The sequence below is a fragment of the Lissotriton vulgaris genome, chromosome 5 (assembly GCF_964263255.1).
Source record: "Lissotriton vulgaris chromosome 5, aLisVul1.2, whole genome shotgun sequence".
NCBI classification, from domain to species: domain Eukaryota; kingdom Metazoa; phylum Chordata; class Amphibia; order Caudata; family Salamandridae; genus Lissotriton; species Lissotriton vulgaris.
The window spans coordinates 479,532,407-479,557,717 of NC_141693.1; the positions used below are offsets into that span (position 1 = coordinate 479,532,407).

Sequence of the window (25,311 nt, forward strand, 5' to 3'; positions counted from 1 at the left end):
TTAAAAATAAAAATCTCAGATCATCTTCTGCATAAAAAGTAATTGAAATCCCAGCCCCTAGGGAAGTCACTACTCAGTTTGTTGTCGGTCATCTACATAAATAAATACATTTATGCACCGTGATAATACACAAGGATATTTGTTGGCACTGGATTGTGCCCTACATGGTGTACGGGTATGTATCCCTGCCCTTAGTCATCGGACTACATGTAAAACTGGCATCCTGACTTTTTTTGACCCAGCCAGCAAGCTATTCTGTGTGCATGATTACGTAAGTTAACACTGGGCTATATAGTGGATAATGGTTGGTTAATGGCAGAGTTTGCAGTCTTTGTCTCCCACACTACCTACCATGAAAGACTTTTACTGTACGCTGTATACCTGATCTGAGAGAACTGCAGGGAACATCTAACATGTGGCATAAGGAAAGATGTGTCATTCACTATTTTCTTAGGCCAGCCATAAGATAGATGGATTACTGCATACACAAAATACAGAATCTTTCCCATGTTAATAAGAAGGACACCATAGTGTATAATCTTTCTTCATTATCTCCATACAAACAGACCTAAGGCAAATTTACATGGCGCTACTGTGACACTTTAGGAGCCAAGCAGACACATTCAAGATGAGGAGAGTCTGGAGAGGAGGTTCTGTCTGTGCAAGTTTCCTTAATAGTCTCTCCGACATCTGCAGGACACATGTGAATCAGGATTGTTGAGGCCATTCCGGATCAAATAGGATCATTCTCCATTCAACTGTCTCAATTAAAGATAAATGTTGGGCTCAACTGTAAAAGATAAAATACGTAAACATAGACCCAAATGGTATGACTTTTGGGGCCTAGTCAGAGATAACTGGGCAAATAGTCTGGGCTCTTTCTGTTGTTTGTATTTGTGAACAAATAATTGTGAGCAAATCCAGAATGGTGCAAGATATACAACAGTATTTTATTGTTACAGAGCCAGCCATGGTTTTCTTTCTTGGCTCATTTGGCACATCAAACTTTTGGAACATGTTTGGCTTTGATTGTTTGATTCCTGGTTATTAGCAAATGCGAAGAGGCCTGAGGAATAGGGCCCTTTATTTCTTGACTCCATGCGTTTTCTAGTGGTACATGAATTGTGGAGTTGTCTGTATGTACAGGGGTGTCTTTATGCTGAATAGAATTATTTCTTGGACAAATAAAATGTACAGAGATCCAGTAGGTTGATGAGATATTTCCTTTCTATAGGAAACCAGATGTCTTGTTTCCAAAAAGGGTCATTTAGTCAATCAATCAATTAGTCGATTTCTAGAGGGTATCCAGGAACTGACCGGTCTTAAATAATTTTCGGAAATTTGGTAAGAAAGGGAAATTCCGGAGGTGTTGGGGAAGGCCTTTCCACACCTTTGCGGAGATAGAAGGACCATACACCGCTTCTACATTGCGAATATGGGGAAAGGGCGGAAGAAAGAGCAGAGGTAGCAGAGCGGAATGGAGGTGTCTAGTTGGCTGGTGGAAGTTCAGGCTGTAGTTGATGTAGGCGGTGTTGCAGTTGTGGATGGCTTTGTGTGCATGAGTTAGTAGCTTGAACTGGCATCTTTTCTATATTTGGAGTCAGTGGAGTTCCTAGAAGTGAGGGGTGATGTGGGTTTATTGGGGAGGTTGAGGACTAGTCTGGTGGCTATGTTCTGAATGACCCGACGCCTATGGAGGAGGTGGGCAGGAAATCCAGTGTAGAGGGCGTTGCTGTAGTTCAGTCGGCTTGTGATGCAGCATTAGTGATTTTGTAGCTTGAGTTCTGTGGTAGCACAAGACGCACAACCACAAATCAGTGATGCATCAATCCCCATATCAGTCATTAGATGAAATCCACCTTCAAACATTACACTAAAAAAAACTTTCAGAGAAGTGTTTCTTAAAAAAAAAAAACTTTCAGTGAAGTGTTTCTATCATTGGTTCCGACAGCTGCAGTCTGTCCTCCCAATCTATGGTCAGTTAACTGCACTGATCTGGCCTCTTCATAAACTGTCTCATATGGAAGATTGAACTTGGAACTTGCACAGTGCTATGGAGCCTGAGATATGATGTGCAGAGGGTCAAGAAATTGAGAATAATCAAACATTTTCTTGGGTAGAAGAAGATTTGCGGCCTGAAGAAATGTTTATCTTTCAACAGCATTCAGCAAACCCACCGCTAATGACGATCCTTTCACGGGGGCTGTGTGGAATTGGTAACTTTTTGTGGGGCTCCAGAAAGCTAAGAAGAGATTTAGTTATTTTTAAATCCTGTGGCACTTGCTGATATGGTGAGGTATCTATCATCCAATCACACAGACAGGGGTATCCGATTATCTTTTTCCTAATGAGACTGCTGCCTTAAATGCATTTCAAAAATGCACATGCTGCCGACTTTAAAACCTACTGATCTGACCATGTATTGTCCACAGTGACTCAAAGACATGTCCACTGTCTTTGTGCAATCAGAATCTCAAAGTATGCATCCTGATTCAAGGATCATCCAATATCTCTGCTAGGGTTGAAGTAAAACCATGTTTAACCTTGTTTTTCGATATTGGTTTGTTTACTATTCAATGGTAACAGATATATATGGATTTCTGATTTGGTTCTTTCTGTAGTACTAAAAATAGGAGAAATAGATTCCTAATCCTTTGGTAGATAAATTAATAGACTCCACTGCTTCCGGCTGAGTTTTTAATTTTCTTTTGCTGGTGACACCATTGCTTTGATGTTGAGAGGAACTGGATTGGGATATCTTTCTAGAAGGCTTGATGTCATGTTATGTTATGTTTGGTAAGTCTGTTATGTGAATCAGTGTAGCACACAACTCTCTGGGGAAGAAATGCTGGAGTTGAAGCAGAAGCTGTATGGGCCATGCCAAGGCAGGAGATAGGTGAAGAGCCATGTCTTCAGTTTCTTGTGGAGTTTAAGAACCGATGAGATAGATCTGATGTGAAGGCAGTTTGTTCCAGGCTTTAGAAGTGAGGTAAAATAACGTCTGTCAGCCTGGTCTGGTTCTGTGGATGCGAAGGTGTGTGCGAGTAGGACTCCAGCTCAGAGGAGTTATCCGGTGAGTTTCTGGAACTTTATACAGTTGTTGAGGTACACGGGGAAATATTGTGGAAGGCTTTGCCTTTGTGTCTGTGAGGAGTCTGAAGATTGCCCATTTGTGGATTGTGAGTCAATGGCAAGTCTTGTGGTGTGGGATGATGCCGGTGCAACGTGGGAAGTTGAGTTTTGTATGGTCTGGAGTCGTCCGGTCAGTTGAGCATGAATTCCGGCATGGAGTGCATTACTGTCTACCAGCCTGCCTGTGAAGAGGACTTGGGTGACAGTTCTGTAAGAATTGGTAGGGTGTCATTGAAAGATCTATTTCAGCATCTTGAGCAGGTGGAAGCAGGAGAATGAGACTGCATTCACTTGATACATTTTTAAAGGGCTTTAGAGCATTGGGTCTTAGATGAAAAATCACCTGCAGCCAAATATTTGCTCATTGAAGCGCAGAGTAAGGGAGATGTAGGAGCTATAAAACGTCAAAGGGTTATACTGAAAATAGTGGGTTCTAACATATCTCCTGGTTTAATAAAAGTTAATATGACCAACCCACTGGCAGATATTGAATTGTTTCCTCGTATTCTGGCAACTGACTTGAGATATTTCAATAAACTTCATAATGTTTGAAAGGAAATATAAGTGAGGAATGCTGAATGGACTGGACAAACCAGAAAGAGAGATGAAAAAAAGATATAGTGAAAGAGAGCAGATGTGACTTGAACAATGCTGGTAATCTTGACGACTGATGTCTATGTGGAAACAATTGTATAACCAATGGGAGAGCTTGCGGCTATCTTGATTGAAAAGGGGATGGGACTGTAATGTAATGTATTGAATTGTATTGTCATGTAGTGCATTGCTGTCATTTGCGTGGCTGTGAAACTTTGTGCAGTTTATGACGTGTTTCCTGTAAGCCTAACTTGTATGCATGATTGGCAGAAAGTACGTTTAACATTTACCTATGTGATATGTATTGGGTGTAGTGCTTGACAACCCTGCCAGTGCATCTGTCATGTAGCTACAGACCTGTAGGCATGCCTGGAATTGATTTGATGGCATTTCATTATTTAATACCTACTCTAGGTAGCACTAGAGCTTATTATTTTTTGGTATAGGCACTTACTTTCTCAATGAGGTGATCTACTTAGTATTGCTACTTTATAGGAGCCTTCTATTACATAAAATTACTATTTTACCTTTAGTGGTAAGATCAGGCTCATATATGTCTTAAATGTTCTTAGGCATTTAAGGTGATTTCAAAGCTTTCGTATTCAGGCTAAGACCGAGTTCCAGTATTTAGGTGGTTTGTGCAGAAAAGGTGAACCCACCTGTTGGACTCTGTATTTCGGTTCATAGAAAAAGTGTTGCATTTCAGCTGAAGGTTCTTTTAGGATGAGAAGTATGAAGCTTATATTGCTGAAATGCTGGACATGCATCTTGAACTGGTTGATATATAATATAAAAGATCCCTGAAGACGATATGCCTGGCAACATAAAGGCAGTTATGTGCTTGAAGGCCTAGAGTTAAATTATATATAGTACACTGATGCAGTGAAAGTCAGGTCAGTTGGGAGTTTTCAGGATTCACTGTATACAAGGAGATGGGAGTGTTCAGGATTCACTGTATCCAAGAGGAGTGGGAGAGGCTGGGGCTACTCAGCATGTTGAAACAACTGTTGATGTGTTGGAGTGGTAGATGTTATAATTTTCCATAGCAATAGTTGAGATGGAGTCCAGGAAATATGGACTGGAAGGATGGGGTCAGGGATTTAGCAGGACTAAGAATATGACCATGTGGAATAGTGTACGGTTTAGTGATCCACACTGTGCAGCTAATAACTCGGAAAAACTAGTAGTGGATAGAGTTCTACGGTTCGAAAACTGCAACTTCTCAAAGATCCGTCGGTAGTGTACATACAGATTATCACCAAGACATTTGTCAAATCATTATTTGTGTCTTGTAAGCCTGCTTTCTTCGTAATGCTAATTAGATTAATTCACCATTAGTCTCTATATGTTGGGCTTAGCGATATGGAGTGGGTTAGGTCTTCTTTATCTGCAGAACATCTTAGAAAATTACATTATGTGATTGTAACTCTGTTCATGTAATGCCCAAAGCAAATGCCCCCTGAAATAAACAACGGTTCTCCTAGCTACCACTGGAGAGAAAGAAGTACAATGAGAGCACTTAGGCCCACATGCATCAACATTGCCATTTGCGATTCCTTATTAGCGAACAATAAGGAATCGCTAATAAGGAATCGCAAATGGCTATGCATGAAAAAAGTGCTAAATAAATTGCGATTTCTTATTATTCCTTAATTGCGACTCGCAAATTGCGACTCGCAATTAAGGAATACCTCCCTATTCATTCCTATGGGCCTAGAGGCCCATAGGAATGAATGGGAAGACATTCTCAATTGCGATTAGCAATTAGCGAATCGCAAATTGAGAATGCGATTTCAAGTTGCACCCCTGAAATCAATCTGTGCACATATGTTGTGCACACACATGCTTTAAGGGCATGTGTGTGCACAACATGAAACTTTAAAAAATGCACAAAAGTGCATTTTTCAAAGTTTTCGCAAATTACAATGAGGTTCAACCTCATGGTAATTTGCTCCCCCTAAGTGCGAATTCGCAATTTTTACAAATTTCATGCATTGCATTTAAGAAATCGCAAAATGCGATTCCTTAAATGCAATCGCAATTTGAGAATTCGCAAATATTTGCGAATTCTCAAATTGCGAGGGCCTTCACCCTTCATGCATTCCAAAAATTCAAATTGCATTCGCAAACGGCCGATTTTTACAAATCTCACCATTTGCGAAAGCAATTTGCAATGATGCATGTGCCCCTTAGCCACTCCAATAGGAGATGAACATTAGCTCAGGACCTATTGCAAACAACTGAATCCCCAAATACTGTCAGAAATTCTTTGCTGCACCCAGCAACAAGGCTTCACAGTACATCTCACTTGAAAAAATCATCGGTTTAGTTGCTAGAAGCACAACACTTGGAAAAATCGCTCTACTCTACTAAATCTATCAGAACCCACAAATTAACATTAGCCTGATGTCAAAAACTCCTTAGAAGTCAGTATAATGGCCAAATGCACCTTACTGTGTCTCTAGAACCATGTTAAGATGCTTTTGTTGAGTCCGAACCAGAGTGTGTGTATTTTTGGTAGAAATATATAGTTTAGCAGAACCAGGCAACCACTTTGGAATAAGCGAACTCAACAAAAACATCATTTGTTGCTCTGTATAGCCCTTAATAATTGTGTCATGGGAACAGTCTGTCCTACCGCACCCTTTGATTGTACTTGTAATGAGCAATAATTAAAATGTAATGCACAAATGAACTAAGACCTCACTCTCTCTGGCCTTAAGCAGTACCATGTATATGATATCACTTTTGTTGCATAGTGCATAATTTACAGGGATACAACCAGGCCAACTGCTCTTTCCAGTGGTTCTGTCTCAAAATCCCCTACTCCAACATCATTGTTCAGATTTCTTGTCTTGAACATTTTAGCTAATGAATGTGAAAGCATGACATGTGCTGCGGTTTTCTATGCTTAAGTGACTTACACAAATAAAACATCAACACTAAGATGTAAGCTTAACTACTGTAAACACTGTCCTTAGAATATAAATAGATACCCTTGGTTCTTCTATTCTTCTGCCTGCCAATAGTTACTACTTTTCAATCTCAGAGGATTCTCCAATTTAAATAATCCCTTCGGGTACTAAGTCATCTTACCCAGTTGCTCCAGTTCTTGCATTAGTGGCCGCAAGCTTGGAAATGACTCTTGGAGACGGCACAACAACTGACAGAACTTCAGACTTGGAACAGACTTCTCCAGTACATCTGTCAGAAACTGCTTGGCGCAGGACACTTCACAGTCTTCTTTTTCACATACAATGCTAAGCAACTGGTGAAAAAACATGCATATGACTTCAGTGTAATGCTTTAATGCGAGTTTCCAAGTCAACAGTATACAGCCTACTCATACTGATGTTTTCATTTTACAATTTTCATTTAATAAAACCTACAAATGGAAATAAAATCAAGGCAACACTCTCAATCAAGTTAATCAACTTGCCACTTTCTAGAGAAAAAACAAATAGCAAAATATAATCCCCATTTGGAAAGCAGAGTAAAGGTATGACCAGTTAGTGTATTGCTGGGTGCATTTTGTCTGAAACTAGCTCAGCACCAAAACAAACCCGAGGCAGACCCATTTTATATGTAACATGTACTTCAATTTATCTTCTAATGATGGAGACACTTTGCAGTGAAGCTGTACCCCTGTACCTCTTTCCTCCACCGGCACAAGCTCTATTGCTCCTTTTTGCAGCATGACGACTACCTCCTGCTGCAATAAGTGCAAATGCTCTGTGGACATAGGACGGTGCCTTGGGGGTATGTTGGGTGGAGTGGATGTTAACTCCAGACAATAACCGTACTGGATAAGCTTCCTCACCCACTGTAGTGATGGATTTCCAGACTGGCAGGAACTGTTGTAGTCTCCCCCCAACCGGTGTGGTATGTTCGGGGGGCAGTGACAAGGCGTCACTGTTTGTTAGTGGCGGAGGATCGGGAGCTGTTGTTTCCACGACCTCTGCCCTTGGTGCTGTTTCCACGGTAGCCACCTCTACTTTGTTTGGTGTAGGTGGTCTGCGCGCCTCCTTTACTGTATTGTGTTTGCTGGGACAGCTGGCCTCTGGAAACTTCTCTATTGTTTGAGCGACGAAAAGAACCACCCCTGAACTGCTGCGACTGTAGAGCCCCAATAGACTTTGCAGTCTCAGTGTCCTTTTTGATCTTTTCTAAGGTGGTGTCCACCTCTGGTCCAAATAAGTGATCAGGGTTTACAGGCTGATTTAGTATGGTGGTTTGTATCTCGGGCTTGAAACCGGAGATTCTCAGCCAGGCATGTCGCCGTAACATCACACTTGTGTTAATCACCCTGGCCGCGGTGTCTGCTGCGTCCAGTGCACACTTGATAGATGCATTTGATATATGCTTCCCTTCCTGTATGAGCATCTCAGCTGCCTCCTTATATTCATCTGGCAAGTGTTGTAACAGGGTTTCAAGAGTATCGTAATGAGCCCTGTCATATCTGGCTAAGAGTGCCTGAGTGTTGGAAATGCGCCAAATATTGGCCGCTTGAGCTGCCACCCTTTTCCCTGATTTCTCTAGCACTTTAGATTCTTTGTCAGGGGGAGGAGAGTCACCCGTTGTTTGCAAGTTTGCCCTTTTCCGGTCATTGGAAACAACCAGAGACTCCAACGGCAACTGTCCCTTGATGTAGGTAGGGTCCCCAGGGCCCGGTTTGTACTTTTTCTCAATTCTGGGGTTTATCACCCTCGCCCTCGTGGTCTCTTTAAAAATGTCTCCAGCATGTTTTAAGACACTCTTTAGCATTGGCAGAGTCTTGACAGTTCTCTCTGAGGTGGAGAAGGTGTCAAACAAAAAATCCACCTCAATAGGGTCAGCATGGAGCTGGACATCATGATTTTTGGTGCATTAAACGCCGCCGAGTCTTCAGTAGGCGAGGTTTTCACAGCATACACATGACTGTCTGGGGCAGTGTGTGGATCTCCTGGGTCAGCAGCGGCTGCCCAGGGTTCATTGTGATCTTCAGGATCAGTGTCTATAGGATAATTGTACTCCTCATTGTCACCTTCCCCTGTCTCCATATCTGAGTAAGTGGGCGAGATAGGAGCAGTGTCTTGGCCATGTGGTGATATAGGTTCGACAAGAAGAGGTGATGTAGTAGAATCCTTCTTCTGTTTCAATGGAATTTTATATGACTCCATAGGCTGTTCAGGGGCGATTTTTCGTTTGTAAATAGAAAGTCTACCCGTGTCTGCGTCGATGAATTGTCTCGACTGCTCTTCAAGCGGAGGCTGTCGATGCTTTGTGACTACTTCCGCAGTTGTGGGCTTCAGCCCCGTGGACACCTTCTTGGACGCCTCGACGGCCGTCTTAGGGACAAAGGCCTTGGGTACCACTTTCGGCGGCAGCGTGAACTGGATGGGTGCCGACGATTTTTGAGGTTTAATGGTAGGCTTTGTTGGTGGAGTATCCTTCGGTCCGACAGTCGAAGCCTTCTCTTTAATGCGTTTCAGCGATTCCAACACCTGCTTCGAAAAGGAGGCGGACGGCTGTGTCGACTCGACGGGTTCCTTCGAGCCACCGCCAGGTGTGGACTCGAGGGTCGTACCGCTCCTAGCCTTGTCTGGTTGACACGTAGGATCGAGAACCTTCTGAGCTCTGAGTCCTTTGTCTGTGTCGACGGCCTTCGGCGCCGATTTTTTCGGGTCGACGTCCTTGACCAGTTTTTTCGGTGTCCCAGTCTTCGGCTCGACACCCTTAAGCGACCTCACCGGGCCGATAACACCTTTTTGCTTCGTCGGTGCCGATAGTTCAGAGGACTTCGAGCCGACCAAAGCAATACGCACTTTTGGTTTCGATTTTGCTTCCAGTGCTTTCGGTTGTGTAGACACTGATGCTTTCTCTTTCGGTTTCGATCAGTCAACCAGTGGCTCGTTAGAAATGTGCGAAGCCGGGCCTTGAATTGAGGCTATAGAACCAAGTGTACGATCTCGGGTAAGGCCATGTGGCGATCCCTCGACCTGAGCCTTATTAAGTGTCTTGGTCTCGGCCCCCGTACCAACGGTTGGGCCTATATCCTCGCTCGACCTATCTTCCACAGCCCCAAAGGCCCCATCGTCGTCTCCTACCTCGTTGACGACGTCTTCATTATCGACCATTTCGACATCAGCGTCGTAACTGGAGTCGATCTCCGATGCAGGATCAGACAGGTTCTCACGAACTTCCTGCTCGACTCCCTCATCCTCCTCGGTATCAAAAATGTTCACCGGGTCAGGTGCCGTCTGCTGTGCCTCCTTGTGCGCTGCGCGTCGAAGTTGAATCGTCTTCTTGGAGCGGAAACGATAACAAGCCATACAGCTAGCTTCATTGTGATCCGGAGACAGGCACTTGTTGCACACCGGGTGGACATCGATGTGAGGATATTTGGAGTTGCAAAAGGGACATCTCTTGAACGGGCTCCCTTCCATTATGGTTCGTCGATAAGGCCTCTGGCGTCGACCGGGCCTTCAGTGCCGAAAAGCCACGCGGCTCCTCTGGATGTCCGGCTCGGGAACTGAGCTGGAACAGAACTGAGCACCGATCGCAAGACAATACCGACGATATACTAAAGGCCTTTTGGCCAAAGGAAAGTTTTTTTATCGATTCCGAACTTGAGTTAACAAATATGCATCCGAACCCAATGGTGGAAAAAAACAATCTGAGGATGGAGTGGATGCCCATGCGCACTGTAGTCCGGGGAAGAGCCACCTATCTTGTGATACTTCGAAGACTCTTCCAGGACAACAATGTACAATCATCCGGACCCAACACTAGGTGGCGATCTATGCACATATATGAATTCAGCAGCCCACATGCCTCGAACACTGAGTGTTCATTTAATCGGGCAATAATACGCTTGAATTCCAATTTCCACGTAAAGGGTTTAAAAAAATCTCTGAAAAAAAGTATTTAAAACGCCATCTATGTCATGGAGGAAACAGAAAGAGCCACAAACTTCCTGTCACTTAGGTTGTTTGTCTGAGACCCATCAGCCACAAAAAACATCACCAGTGAACAGTGAAATGTCACATTTATTTCAATGACTTGGGAGGGACTGCACAGCTCGTGGAGCAGTGTGTATGGTGAGCAGTGTGTGAGTGTGCAGGGTGAGCAGTGTGTGAGTGTGCAGGGTGAGCAGTGTGTGAGTGTGCAGGGTGAGCAGTGTGTGTGTGTGCAGGGTGAGCAGTGTGTGCGTGTGCAGGGTGAGTAGTGTGTTAGTGTGCTGGGTGAGCAGTATATGAGTATACAGGGTGAGAAGTGTGTGAGTGTCCAGGGCCAGCAGTGTGTGAATGTGTAGGGTGAGCAGTGTGGGAGTGTGCAGGGTGAGCAGTGTGTGAGTTTGCAGGGTGAGCAGTGTGTGAGTGTGCAGGGTGAGCAATGTGTAGGGTGAGCAGTGTGTGAGTGTGCAGGGTGAGCAGTGTGTGGGTGTGTAGGGTGAGCTGTGTGTGAGTGTGCTGGGTGAGCAGTGTGTCACTGTGCAGGGTGAACGTTGTGTGAGTGTGCAGGGAGAGCAGTGTGCGAGTGTGCAGAGTGAGAAGTGTGTAGGGTGAACAGTGTGTGAGTGTGCAGGGTGAGCAGTGTGGGTGTGTAGGATGAGCAGTATGTGAGTGTGTAGGGTGAGCAGTGTGTGAGTGTGTAGGGTGTTCAGTGTGTGAGTGTGCAGGGTGAACGTTGTGTGAGTGTGCAGGGTGAGCAGTGTGTGGGTGTCCAGGGCCAGCAGTGTGTGGGTGTCCAGGGCCAGCAGTGTGTGAGCATGCAGGGTGAGCAGTGTGTGAGCGTGCAGGGTAAGCAGTGTGTGAGCGTGCAGGGTGAGCAGTGTGTGAGCGTGCAGGGTGAGCAGAGTGTGAGTGTGCCAGGTGAGCAATGTGTTAGTGTGTAGGGTGAGCAGTGTGTTAGTGTGCTGGGTGAGCAGTGTGTGGGTGTCCAGGGCCAGCAGTGTGTGAGCATGCAGGGTCAGCAGTGTGTGAGTGTGCAGGGTGAGCAGTGTGTGAGCGTGCAGGGTGAGCAGTGTGTGAATGTGTAGGGTGAGCAGTGTGAGCAGTGTGTGAGTGTGCAGGGTGAGCAGTGTGTGAGTGTGCAGGGTGAGCAGTGTGTGAGTGTGCAGGGTGAGCAGTGTGTTAGTGTGTAGGGTGAGCAGTGTGTTAGTGTGCTGGGTGAGCAGTGTGTGAGTATGCAGGGTGAGCAGTGTGTGGGTGTCCAGGGCCAGCATTGTTCAAGTGTGCAGGGTGAGCAGTGTGTGAGTGTGCAGGATGAGCAGTGTGTAGGGTGAGCAGTGTGTGAGTGTGCAGGGTGAGAAGTGTGTCAGCGTGGAGGGTGAGCAGTGTGTGGGTGTGTAGGGTGAACAGTGTGTGAGTGTGTAGGGTGAACAGTGTGCGAGTGTGCAGGGTGAGCAGTGTGAGAGTGTGCAGGGTGAACGATGTGTGAGAGTGTGCAGGGTGAACGTTGTGTGAGTGTGTAGGGTGAGCAGTGTGTGAGTGTGCAGGGTGAGCAGTGTGTGAGCGTGCAGGGTGAGCAGTGTGTGAATGTGTAGGGTGAGCAGTGTGAGATTGTGCAGGGTGAGCAGTGTGTGAGTATGCAGGGTGAGCAGCATGCGAGTGTCCAGGGTCAGCAGTACGTGAGTGTTTAGGGTGAGCAGTGTGTGAGTGTGCAGGGTGAGCACAAATGACGTGCTTTGGTGCCAGTGAAGTCCAGTGCTTTCACTGGGACGTTGTTCTAGGCACCTAGAAGACCTGGCACATGTTACTTGAGGCTCACTGGTGTGGTGGTGTTAAAGACAGGGGCACTGCTTTTGAAGTATTTGGCCCCTAAGGGGGACCCCAATCACCAGCCAGCTCTTTCACAGGAGCGCAACATTTCCATGCTCCCCCATCTGACCAAAGCTTCCATTCCAGACGACAGACCCCGGTGTCTCACAGAGGATCACACAACACCACACAGCCACACACCACACACACACACACACAACACCACACACATAACACTACATACATAGGACCACACACAACACACACACACACACCACACACACACACACATATAACACTACATACATAAGATCACACACATAACACCACACAGCACACACACACACACACACACACACCACACACACACAACACCACACACACCACCACACACACTCACCACCACACGCACTCACCACCACACACACTCACCACCACAGACTCACCACCACACTTTCACCAGGCACACAAACACCACCAGCCGTCGGTGCACGCTTTCACCAGGAACACACACACACCCCGTGCCGCCTGCAGACACCACTCACGGCCGGAGGTGCGCCCACTTCTCCTCTATTCAGACACAGGAATGAGTGATTCAGAGGCCCCCAAAGCACACCGTACATAAGAAGGGAAGCCGCTGATCGCCTTAACGTGCAACCCTCTGCCATGTATGCGAAGCCACAGGGAGGTTTGCAGGCCGCAGTAGGCTGCTTGCCATCCGTAGCCACCATTATCAGCTAGGAGACAGGACACATCACAGAGAAGATCATTAAAGGGCCTCCCAAGGTATGGCTATAAAAAGTAGCAAAAGGCGCCCATGGCTCAGTAATAAAGAAAACAAGCATTTGATCAGCCAATAGGTCTCGCCTTTGGGACCTTATAAGTGTTTAGCCATGCAACAGTTGATGTTTTGCAGTAAGGATATTGTGCTGCTAAATACTTATAAGGTCCCAAAGGCGAGACCTATTGGCTATTCCAAAGCGTGTTCTTTTTGAGAGGGATTCTGTATTCAGTGTCTAGCTTCCTTTTTGAAGGTATAACTGGTTTAGCTGTTATGTGTCCAGTGTCACGATTTATAGGAATCTTCTTCTGTTTGGGATCCAGCTCTTCTTTCATGTTTTCTAAAATCGGCTCCGGCGGCTTCAAGGGAACGTCTTTTTGTTTCAGTGGCGAGCTGGATATATTTTTTCTCTTTCGATCCAGGATGTTTCAGAACCAAAGGGGTATCATAACGGCTCGGGCCCAAGCTGGAAGGCTTAACTTGCTGTTTCGGAGCAGAGCGTGAAGGCCAGGCATTTGCTTCCATGGCCTGATGGCAGTGGTGGTCCCGAATTGAAACGGTGTCCGTTCCATCGACGGACCACGGACATTGGGTTTTCAAGTAGAAGCTGATTAAGGAAAGAGCTGGACCACCAGAAAGCCGTGGTGAGAGTTTTTTCGATTAGACAGAGTTTTCATGAATTATGACACGAAAAGGTGGAAGACGATCGAAAAGAATACCAACGAGAGTAGAGTGAACTGCACAAAGAAGGGATTCCGATTGAGGGTTTCGAATCAGAGCACTGCAATACACGTCTAAACCCGATGGCGGAAAGAAAACATGTGAATGAAGCTAGTAGCTTTATGGGCTTTTCATCAACTCATGTACCACATGTGGGCAAATGGAGGGAACTAAGTTAACAGTAGAAACTTTTTATTTATATGAATATTAAACGGCTATAAAAATGTGTTACTTCACTACGGAGGCTTTCAAACGTGGCATAGCTCCCCATACTGCACCCTAAATTCTAGTCCACGGTTGAAGCCACGGGCCGTACTCAGGTTTCCTCAGTTCTCCAGCATTTCCTAATTGTCTCTTTTCATGCCTTAATTGCTCTATAAAATCAGGAATGTCATTACATGAAAAAGGTACATTTTAAGTTATCTTTCTCCAGGGATTGATAAGTGGTTGTCAGTATTACAAGTCAACTTCTCAAAATAAATTTAGACTGTACCTCTTTTGCTGCATCATTGATGTCCTCCTCTCCAGAAGTTATCAACTCTAGCCTCTTGCTTTCTCTAATGGCCTCTACAATAAGCTCACTATGCCGCAGTAACACTTCTGTGGCCACAGCTTCCCTTTTGATCACTAAAAAGAAAGAGGAAGATTATAACATTCAAAGTTATTTTCTTTAGAAGTCACATTGAGTAGGTTTGTTAACAAATACACAAACAAAGTAATCCAAAGTCAATCTCCATAATACCCGCAAGCAAATATCATTTGGACATTGGTGGTGAAAGAGTTAAATAAGAAGACACGAAGCAAGTAACACAGTTTTACATAACAAAAGGAGAGAAGTAAAAGGATTGATCTACATTCTCAAAATATTTATTTAAAAAAGATCATTTACATTTTACAAAATGAGATATAACTCTAGTGGAGTTTGGCAAGAACATACAATTATATCTACAAGAAATCGCTTGCAGTGTTTTGGTGTTGTAACAGAACAACTTTAGAATGGTACCTTTTTCTCTTGGTGAGTTTTTAAGGAGAACTAGTACTGAGAGATAATTTTGCAATACAGCCATTCATCAAACCAAGACGTTTGCTTTTTATAATTTAGATCATTGGAAGTTAGGCTCTAAGTTTCCTCTTGCTATTGGAAACATTGTTAACAACTTGAAAGAACCTTCGAAGCAACACAGTAGAAGGGGTACACCAATAAACCGGCAAGATAACTTGCATCCGGTTCAGAGTCTCAAAACGCATATTTCAATTTTATGACCCTTTTAGTCACACAGGACTGAAAATGGATAAACCTTAAGCAGGACATTTAGAAAAGAAATGCACGAGTGCAGGGCCAAGATGTCATCTGAGTACCATCAGGTCTACAGAGCACGTGCACACCCCTCTCCTGAACAATTGTCTCCCCCCCATCATATTTCTTTAAGTGAAAAGGTGGGAGCAAGATGGGCACATTGATGCATTAGTTGTACACATTCCAAGGAGGAGATGGTGGCGAGTGTGGCCCTGCCACCTACCACCTGACCTCCATGATTCTTTGTGGAGCCCCTGACTACCCAGACCTTTTCTCTGGGGTCAGTTGGCTGCCCCCCTCCTTCCTGCCCTCCGTTGTCCAAGTTTGTGCCCTGCCACTCCCTCCACTGTCCTGCTGCTTGCTCTCTGTGCTCAGCTTGCTGCTCCTATTCACTTACCCACTGCCCTATGTTGTCCATAACCCTGCCGCATCCCTCCTACCCTGCACAGTTAGATGAGCTGCCACTTCCCCTCCCGCTTGCCCTCCATGGCCCTATCTCCCTCCCCTTTACTCCCTTGGTCCGTGAGCTGCCACTGCCCTTCTGCGTACCCAGAGTACTTTACTGTGCTGCCACTACCCCTGCCTCCTGCCCTGTTTGAACAACCTGCCCTGCCACCTCCCTCCTGTCCTCCATTGTCAGAGTTCAATCTTCTTCCCTATACCTCCTGCCCTCTATGGTCTGTTGTGCTGCCATTGCTCCTCCCTCCTAAGATCCATGGTCCGTTGTGCCGCCAAAACCTCTGTGGCTTGTCCTGCATTGTTGGCCTGCTGTACCTGCCTCCCAGCCCTCCATGGTGCGTTGTTTTGCCACTATCCCTCCCACCTGCCAGGCATGGTCTATTGTGTGACCACTGAACATCCCGCCACTGGGCTCCCTCATCCCTGACCTCCGTTGTCTGAGTCCTTGCAACTACTCTTCCCTTCCACAGTATTCCAATGAACGACTAGAGTGCCAACATTCTGTATTAAGACAAAAATGTGTCATACCCGAATTCATCTTGAGGGAATCATAACTGTAAAACCTAACGTATTTCCTTGAAAACTGAACAAAATTAAAGGGGGGGGGGGTCTTTTACTCATAGTTAGTGCTATGAAAAGTTAAAGTGAGGACACATACACTACTTATCCATTTCAGTAAAACATTCTGACATGCAGACTGAAACATGTGCTTTCTAAATCCTTGTGAAAAAAATTAAAACCGTACAGAAGGGGGCAGGCGAGGTGACCAGGGGGAAGCGGGTTTCGGAGGACTCAGACGTTGGGTGTGGTAATGAGATTTTACTTGACCTTAACACATACCAAAGAAAGTCAATGAAAAAAATAAAAGGTTAAATTGACGCTATAGAAATTCACTGAAAAAAAAAAAGTATTTAAAGTGGTGTCTAGTTAAGTGAAAATGTCAGTCATAGCATTACAAATCTTAAATGCATACAAAACACCGAAAGGCACCAGTTAAAGTTTACTGAGCTAACAAGAACTTTCATCCTCACAATTTCCTGCATATGGCTTCACGTATCACATCACTGATGACATGGTCAATGACATTACATATTGAGCAAAGACGAGAGCAGTCTATACTGCCTTTGCCAGAGAGAAGAATGAAATGTTAACAAGAATGAGGGAAAGGGGCTACCACAACGGGGTTCTGGAAAAGGAGCTGGAAACGATGGAAGCCAAGTGTAAAGATGGCATACTCTAAACAGGCAAAAAGAACATTTAGAGGGCAGAGTGCAGAACATTGTCATACATTCACCCCAGTTCAGAGATCTGGGGATAAATCCATAGTTTTTTTGCTCACCATGCAATTCCAGTTTGGAGCTATATGCAAATCAGTCTTGATCTTGCGCCCAATGTAAACAGTCCAGCCCGAACTGCCAGGCCAGGTCCTCCCTGGACTGAAAACAAGCATCCTAAGTCGGGCTGTACTGTTCCCATGAGGCACAGGGTCAAGACTGATTTGCATATGGCCAGGTCTAAACTGGGGTGGCATGGTGAGCCAAAGAATAATGGATTTAACCCAGATCTCTTGACTGGGGTGAATGTTTTCATTTGTACTGCATTCCCTCCATCCATTGTGTGTCTTTTGCTTTCTCGCCCTAAGTGCGCCGGGTATGCCCAGACGAGGGTACCGGGCTCACTGTGCCACCAGATTCAAGCTATCCAGGCTGATGAGTGGTAATACCCCAAAACCAGTCCTAGGATGCTTATTTCCAGTCCATGGAGGACATAGCTGGGCAGTTCGGGTTGGACTGCTCCCATGAGGCACTGGGTCAAAACTGATTTAAATATGGCCAGGTCTAAACTGGGGTGGCGTGGTGAGCAAAAGAATGATGGATTTAACCCCGATCTCTTGACTGGGGTGAATGTTTTGATTTGTTTTGCATTCCGTCCATTAATTGTGTGTCTTTTATACTCTATATAGTGTCATGAAGATAGAGTGAGGAGAATAAGACTAGATTCAGCACCACTTACAAAGGTCAACCCAACATTGTAGGGGGTATAATGGACTCTCAATGGCATACTTTGTTGAGTGAAACTATCTTAGGCTCATTGATCAGTAGCGAACCCAAATTCACTTATAGGAAGAAAGGATCCCTTGGGGACATAAAGGGTACATAATGAAATAGGTACTAAAACATTCATCACAATTAGAGACTTTAAAGGTTTCATCCCCTGCTGCAAATGTAAGGCCTATAAAAATAGTATCAAGGAATATCCTGTATCTTACGATACAGGCCACAGGGAGATATCAAAGTTTATTACCTGTACCTCTAGTTATGTGATTTACTTAACTGGTCCCTGTAACAAAAGGAGGAATTGGTCATAAGCTTAGAAGATTAGATGTCTCATTTACAGCCCTGTGTTGTGGGTAATTGTAGATTGATTTGGTTTTAATGTGCGTTGCCTTCTTTTTTCACATATAGGAAACTGAGGAAGTGACTCTTGGACAAGCAGAAGGGATCTTGCAAGAGAGGTGGTGGAATTTTCGGTTCACCCCATACCTTTTTCTTCACTGTTTTTGATCCACCTGCAGCTAAGGAATGTTGTTTCAAGTTGGGCTTAACCTTTATTAAGTTTTACGGGACAGACCGGTCTTTAGCAAGAGGAGTGGGAACAGATGAACATGTAGCAGCAGACAAACACTAGAGAATAAAACCTACTTGAGTCTGTTATTTAGCTGACTAAGAGATTTGTTTTCTCTTTGATCTTGTAGTGTTAGGATCTGTCAGCAGACATCTTAATAATTTATATTCCATGTACATCAGAACGCTGATAGTTTGTGAAGCAATATTGGCTGATTGATGACATACCCAGTTGGGTTAGACGGAACATATGAAAATATGAATATGACCTTGATGTCATACTGTTGATTCAGGATATAATATTTGCAATGATGCTTTTTGTTTACCGCTCCTTTTTCTTTTTGTTTAAAACTTGAGGATGGATGCCATAACTACTGTGTTGCATAACTTCACTCTAAGACGGAGCTAACCAAACTTAAAGTCCAGTTATTATGTTCACACAATCACACTAAAAAGGCTGGAATGGGGAATATTCTGCTACATTATTATGGCTGCCTGACAGCCAAAGTGCATTGTTTGTTTCCATCACAATTTGTTAAATAAACCATTCTTGTTGACACCCTCAGAGAAATTTCCATTGGTTAGACTTTTTGCAAGCGTCGTCACATCACCATTTGTGTGTTTGATGTATTGCCCCAAGAGGCCATGGGTACGCCCAGATGTGGTTTCCTTCCACGCTATGTAACTGGAACCAAGCTACACCCAATTGAAGAGCTCCAATTAGAGCAAAATTGGTCTTGACTTGCTTGTGTTCAGGTCCAGTGAGTCCCTAGATATGCATTACGGCCTGGAATGTCCCTACTGAAGCAGTGTCATAGCTGATTTGCACACAGATGGGTCTAATAGGAGGTTGCATGGTGGGCAAAAGAACAAGGAGTTGGATTCTTTCTATAGTGACTGCCAGTGTGAGATTTATTGTAAGCCTACTCCCATCACCTTTTGTGTATTTGATGTAAGACACTAGGGGGCCAGATGTTGGAAGCCTAATTCCGGTCAGTGATGGCCAAAATTACCAAATTTCGGCCTTTACCAACCGGAATTAGGCTTTTCAGATGTAGGGGCCTAATCTAAGGATTAGGTAATTTACCGAATCGGTAATTTTAGGAATCGGCAAATTAATGAATTCTTAAATACCGATTCAGTAAATTACCGAATCCTTAATGTAGGGAGCACTTAAATAAGTGCTTTTCCCATGTTAGGATTCGTTATTTACCACCAACTACAAGTTGGTGGTAAATATCGAAAACCCCAAAAGAAGCCATTTTTGACATATTATTACAGTGCCATGTGGCAGACATACATGCCCTTAGGACATGTATGTGTGCCACATGTGCACCCATACACTATTCAGGGGTGCAACAGGGTGTCAAAGTGACACCCTGCCACCCTTGAATGTGTTCTCCTTTTACCGAATCAGTAAATACCAATTCGGTAATTCCCATTTATTCCTATGGGCCTCCAGGCCCATAGGGATGAATGGGAATTACCGAATCGGTATTTACCGATTTGGTAATACTTACCGATTTATTACCTACATAGCATTTACCGATTCTAAAATACCGAATCTATAAAATTCGGTATTTTAGAGTCGGTAAATGTTGTTTACCTACATCTGGCCCTAAGTGTCCAAGGGTACACCATGATGTGGGGCCCTTGCACAATGCGTCTCTAGAACCAAGCTACAGCCGACTGAAGATTTCCAATCAAGGCGAAACAGGTCTTGGATTGCTTGTATTATGGTTAACTGCAGCCCAGGCTTTGGAGCAAAGCCATGGCTGATTTGCATTTAACTGCTCTAATCTGAGGAGGCACGGTGAGCAAAAGAACAATGGGTTGAAAGGCTACACAGAGCAACTACCAGCATCCTCCCATCACCTTTTGTGTTTTTGACATCTTGAGAGAGCAGCTATTGATTTGCAACTATTTAGTGTGGATTTGAATGTCGGGTTGCTCTGACTGGCTTTCCACTCGACCCTCATGGGATTAGGTGGCTCTACAGAGCAAACAAACTGGATTGAAAAATATACACCCTAAAAAACACACAATACCACACACAAAAAACATTAGGGCATTTTAAACAAAAAAATGAAAAATGGGAATAAGTCTTTCGCAGTTTATTGGGGATAGAGGATACACATCAGGGATCTTGTTACCTGACTGAAAGAAGATTTCGGCACCAGGCTCCTTTCGAATGTCTTCTAACATTGTATTGAAGGGAACCCCTCCTTCTTGAAGTGCTAAGACCAACTGCCAACATGCCGTGGAGGAAAGGATCTTTTCCTTCAATACTGCTGAAGCCAAGGAGCTAAAAGCACTCACACTGGATTCTTTCTTCACAATCTGCTCAATGATCTTAAAAATTGCACACTAGATTAACAATTTGTAAACTCCACGTCAAGTAACATATAACCAATATCACTGTAAACGTTACATGCACTATGCATATCATTCATTAAAGAAGAATAAACAATGAACACGAATGACACAAATTTTGCAGCACTTTAAGTGAAAAGGAAAGAGGAACAAGCACTGGCAAGAGGTGCACCTTACTTTTTCAGCTACAAACCTGGACTGGTAGCTCTGACAATGCCCAATAGAAATTTACTTGATCTTTCATTCAAACACAGCATGCATGTGCTGTAAATGTATTGCATTTCAATTGGCAATTTAAGGCTAGTACAAACAACCACATTGCTACAAGTATAGGTAAACATATTATTTTTCAGGCTCTGTACTACCGGTCATATGCCTTCTTTCAAAGCAGTACACACTTGCACTCTTACTGTACCCATCAGGTACCTACTCATACCATCTCAAGACATTTTCTCATACTAATTCACAATTAACCATCACACATAGATGCATTCATTACATGTCACATTCCACCCATTCACACCAGTTCAGTCATGACCTTCATTCGCACCAACTCACCAGAACTAACTTATAGCAGCATAGCCAAGAATCTTAACAAGCACCCACTCACACCAGCTCACTATGGATCCTCCCTCCTGAACTTATTGACTGTAATGCAGTCTTACATTCACTCAGTCTCAACACGCAAAGAATGCTACTAACTCATAACCCTTGCACTATTGGTGTGGCCGACATAAGCAGTGCCTCTCCAAAGACAGCATGACAGAAGCATCAGAAGAGCTGTGCAAGCTGAGGCACTGGGTAGGAGGCAACATAATGGAAGTCAGCATAGAGGACAGACTTCCATACATGCTGAGCTCCGCTAGCAGAAGGTGAAGATTGTGTCAGCAAGACCAAGACGGATGGTCTAATGAGACAAAGGTGAAGATGCCAGAGATCCGCTCTCTTTTCCAGTGGACAATTAAACAACACCAGCAGTCCCTCTCCTCGGCCAAGTAGGTGAAAGCTCAGCATCAAGAAGACAGGGAAGTCACCAAAAGGCAAAGTATAACATTGATTGTTACTGGCTATACACCATATGTTCATATTGTCAATCACATGTCAAGTCCCCCCAACATCCTTGCTTTCCATCTTTTACTGAAAATCGGTAGGTTTCCTCTTTTCAGTGGGCAGTGAGACATTGGGCATGAAGCAGGTGGAGCTAAAACAATTGACAAATAATAGTAAATAAATGAAAGTAAAATGCTATTTACCAGTATGCATCTTTTCTCGGCATGTACAGCTGTAGATTGGTATACTTTAGCATAGAGGGCCACCTGGTGTTGGGCTCGGATGTTTGCACTTTGTTATTGTAGAAGTCGTTGTAGTCACGAGATAGGTGACTCATCCTTTGGTTAGTAGTGCACATGGGCATCGACTCCATCTCCCGATTGTTTTCGCCATAAAGGGTGATGATGGCGTTAGTAGAAATAGAAAAAGATGTCCATGTGTAATGTATCTAAGTAAGATAGTACTGCAACACATATAGGTATCCGGAGGGGTGAGTGGGCGTATACAAATCTACAGCTCTACATGCCAAGAACAGATGCATACTGGTAAGTAGCATTTTCCGTTCGAGGCATATGAGCTGTAGATCGTATACTTTTGCATAGACTATATAGCAGTCCAGTTTAGCGGTGGCTACCCGTATGTGTTGCTGTAGTTTGAAAAAGTGTTCTTAGTACAGCCTGGCCCACACTAGCTTCTTGTTTTGCCTGCACATCTACACAGTAGTGTTTTGTGACAGTGTGCGGTGTAGACCATGTTGCGGCTTTGGAAATCTTAAGAATGCCATGGATGCACCTAGTTTGTGCGTGGAATGAGCTCTAGAGGGAACGGATAATGTACACTTTGCTTTTTGGTACCATATTTGGATGCATTTAACGATCCACCTAGCAATTCCAGCTTTTGATATAGGATTGCCCTTATGTGGTGGTGAGAAAGCTCCAAAAAGTTGTTTAGTTGTCCTGAAAGTTTTTGTCCTTTCAACGCTCTTTTGGCGTCAAGCGTATGAAGAGCCCATTCTTTTACTGAGTCTGATTGAGGAAAAAAGACTGGGAGCTCAACAGACTGGTTAAGGTGAAAATCTGAAACTACTTTAGGCAAGAATTTAGGGTTTGTCCTGAGAACCACTTTGTTGCAAAAATGGTTCTTGTATGGTTAATGCCTAGAGTTCACCCACTCTTAAGAGATGTGATCGCCACAAGGAAAGCTACTTTCCATGTGAGGAACTGTAACTCACATTTATGTAAAGGTTCAAATGGGGGACCCGTGAGCCTAGTAAGGACAATGTTTAGATTCCATACTGGAGAGTGTGGAACTCTGGAAGGAATTATCCTTTTAAGGCCTTCCCTGAATGCTTTAATGGCAGGTACCCTAAACAAGGACAAGTGTGGTCTGTTTTGTAGGTAACCTGATACAGCAGCAAGATGTAATCGTATGAATGTGTATGCCAGATTACATCTTTGTAGATGCAGGAGATAACAAATAATGTTTTGAATTTAAGCATCTAGTGGATTGATTGTGTTGTTATTGCAGTAAATTACAATTTTTTCCATTTAGCTGCATAGCATGCTCTAGTGGTAGGACATCTAGCCTCTTTAATGACGTTCATGCAGTCTGGTGGGAGATTGAGGTAACCAAACTCAGACTTCAGGAGCCAGATTGCTAGGTTCAGTTGAGCTGCATCTGGATGTCTTATCTCTCCATGGTTCTGTGTGAGAAGTTTTGGGGAAAGGTGCAATGTTTGGTGTGGAACTACTGAGAGTTCCAGCAGTTTTTTGAACCATGGTTGTCAGGCCCATGTTGGAGCAACCAGGATCATTGTGAGAGACAGTTATTTGAGCTTGCGCACCAGTAATGGAATGAGCGGAAGAGGTGGAAAAGCATACGCAAATCTGCCTGACCAGTTCATCCATATCGCATTGCCTTTGAAAGTGGGTGTGGATACCTGGAGGCGAAGCTTAGGCATTTTGTGTTTAAATATGTGGCAAACAGATCTATGTCTGGGTGGCCCCACATTTGAAAAAACGGATGAAGAACGTGCGGATGAAGTTCCCATTCGTGTATCTGCTGTTGTTGATGACTGAGCAGATTTGCAATGTAATGCAGGTAGATGTTCTGCTAAGAGGTATATTTTATGAAGAATGGCCCATTTCCATATGCTTTGTGCTAGGTGTAAAAGCTGCAGAGAGAGTGTCTCCCCTCTGTTTTTGTACATAGTACATTGCTGTCATGTTGTCCGTCCGGACGAGGACAGCTTTGCCTATGAGGTGTATCTGAAATGATTTTAGAGCGAGAAATATGGCCAATAACTCCAGGTGATTGATGTGGAGGAGTTTCTGTTGAGGGGTCCGAATACCCACCCTGAATGGTATGGTTTAAGAGATGAGCTCCCCAGCCAGTGAGCGATGCGTCCGCTGTTAGCACTATTTGTGGAACTGGGTCTAAGAACGGCCGCCCTTTGGAAAGATTTTGTGTGTTCCACCATTGCAGAGAGCGATGTGTGCAGCTGTCCACCAACCCCAGATCTGTACGTTGACCTTGTGCTAGACATTCCTGTAATGGATGCATCTGGAATCTTTCATAAGGAACTGTTAAGATGCAAGAGGCCATCATCCCCATTAGCTGCATGAACACTCAAGCTGGTATTGAGTGTTGTGGTCGAAATTTTGTTATGAAGGTTTGCATACTAGCTATCCTGGTTGGATTGGGGTAAGCAAGGGCTTTGGAAGTATCTATTGTAGCACCTGGATAATGTTGGGTGTGGGACGAGTCAAGATTTGACTTGGTGAGGTTCATTGTGAATCCCAAGTTGTGCAGCAGCTGGATTGTGTTGTGTACAATCGAAATGCAGAAGGTTAGCCTCCGACTCAAACTAAGGCCCTCTGGCATATCTTCATTTAGAATTGAATTTTAAAACTGCAGGCAGCTTACATTTAACTTCCTCTTCAACTATGTATGTGATTGCTGGTCTGCACAGCGGTATATGCTAAAAAACACATATCTTGTGGGAACTATCCAACACTGACCCAAAACATGCCATCTTTAATTTTTTTTTTATTTGGGAACCTGCTGGCAGAGAACAACTTGTCTACTCTGGACACTCTTGCCGCCCTCTAAAGAGGGCCTCGCAAACAACCCATTCTCGGCAGGGTGTCTCAGTGACTTGGAAACGGCTTCTTTGACAGTTTCCATGCAACAAAACAATGTTAACTCGACTCTGACTTGGGGGCTGCCTTAAAAATTAAATATCTGAGATACTGTCTCCTGTACAATCCAATTGTTGAGATAAAGGTTTCATAGAATACCATCCTGTAACCACACATAAATTGCCAACTCTGTGGCTATATACAGCTGAAACACAAGAGCACATACTATGTATCTGCCAGAAATCACTGGACTTGAGAAGGAAATATCTGTGTCAAATCTTCATAAAAAATAAAACAAGACCAGATAAAGAAGCAACGAATGGCTGTTTTTCACAACTAACGAACTGCTCAGTCAGCAAACTGATGAAATACTTTGACTTATCTTTCCAGAGGTCTGCCT

General features: G+C 44.1%; 1 protein-coding gene across 2 annotated transcripts in view; it reads right to left on the bottom strand.

Moving 5' to 3' along the window:
- ZBTB40 (zinc finger and BTB domain containing 40) overlaps window positions 1-25,311 on the bottom strand; it is a 324,401-nt gene that overhangs the window by 169,736 nt on the left and 129,354 nt on the right. For both annotated transcript variants that reach the window (XM_086921924.1, XM_086921925.1), the window contains 3 exons: window positions 20,502-20,700; window positions 14,462-14,595; window positions 6,823-6,994 (listed from right to left, as the gene is read on the bottom strand). In XM_086921924.1, the coding sequence (XP_086778050.1) occupies window positions 6,823-6,994; window positions 14,462-14,595; window positions 20,502-20,700 (505 nt within the window). The remainder of the gene's footprint in view (window positions 1-6,822; window positions 6,995-14,461; window positions 14,596-20,501; window positions 20,701-25,311) is intronic.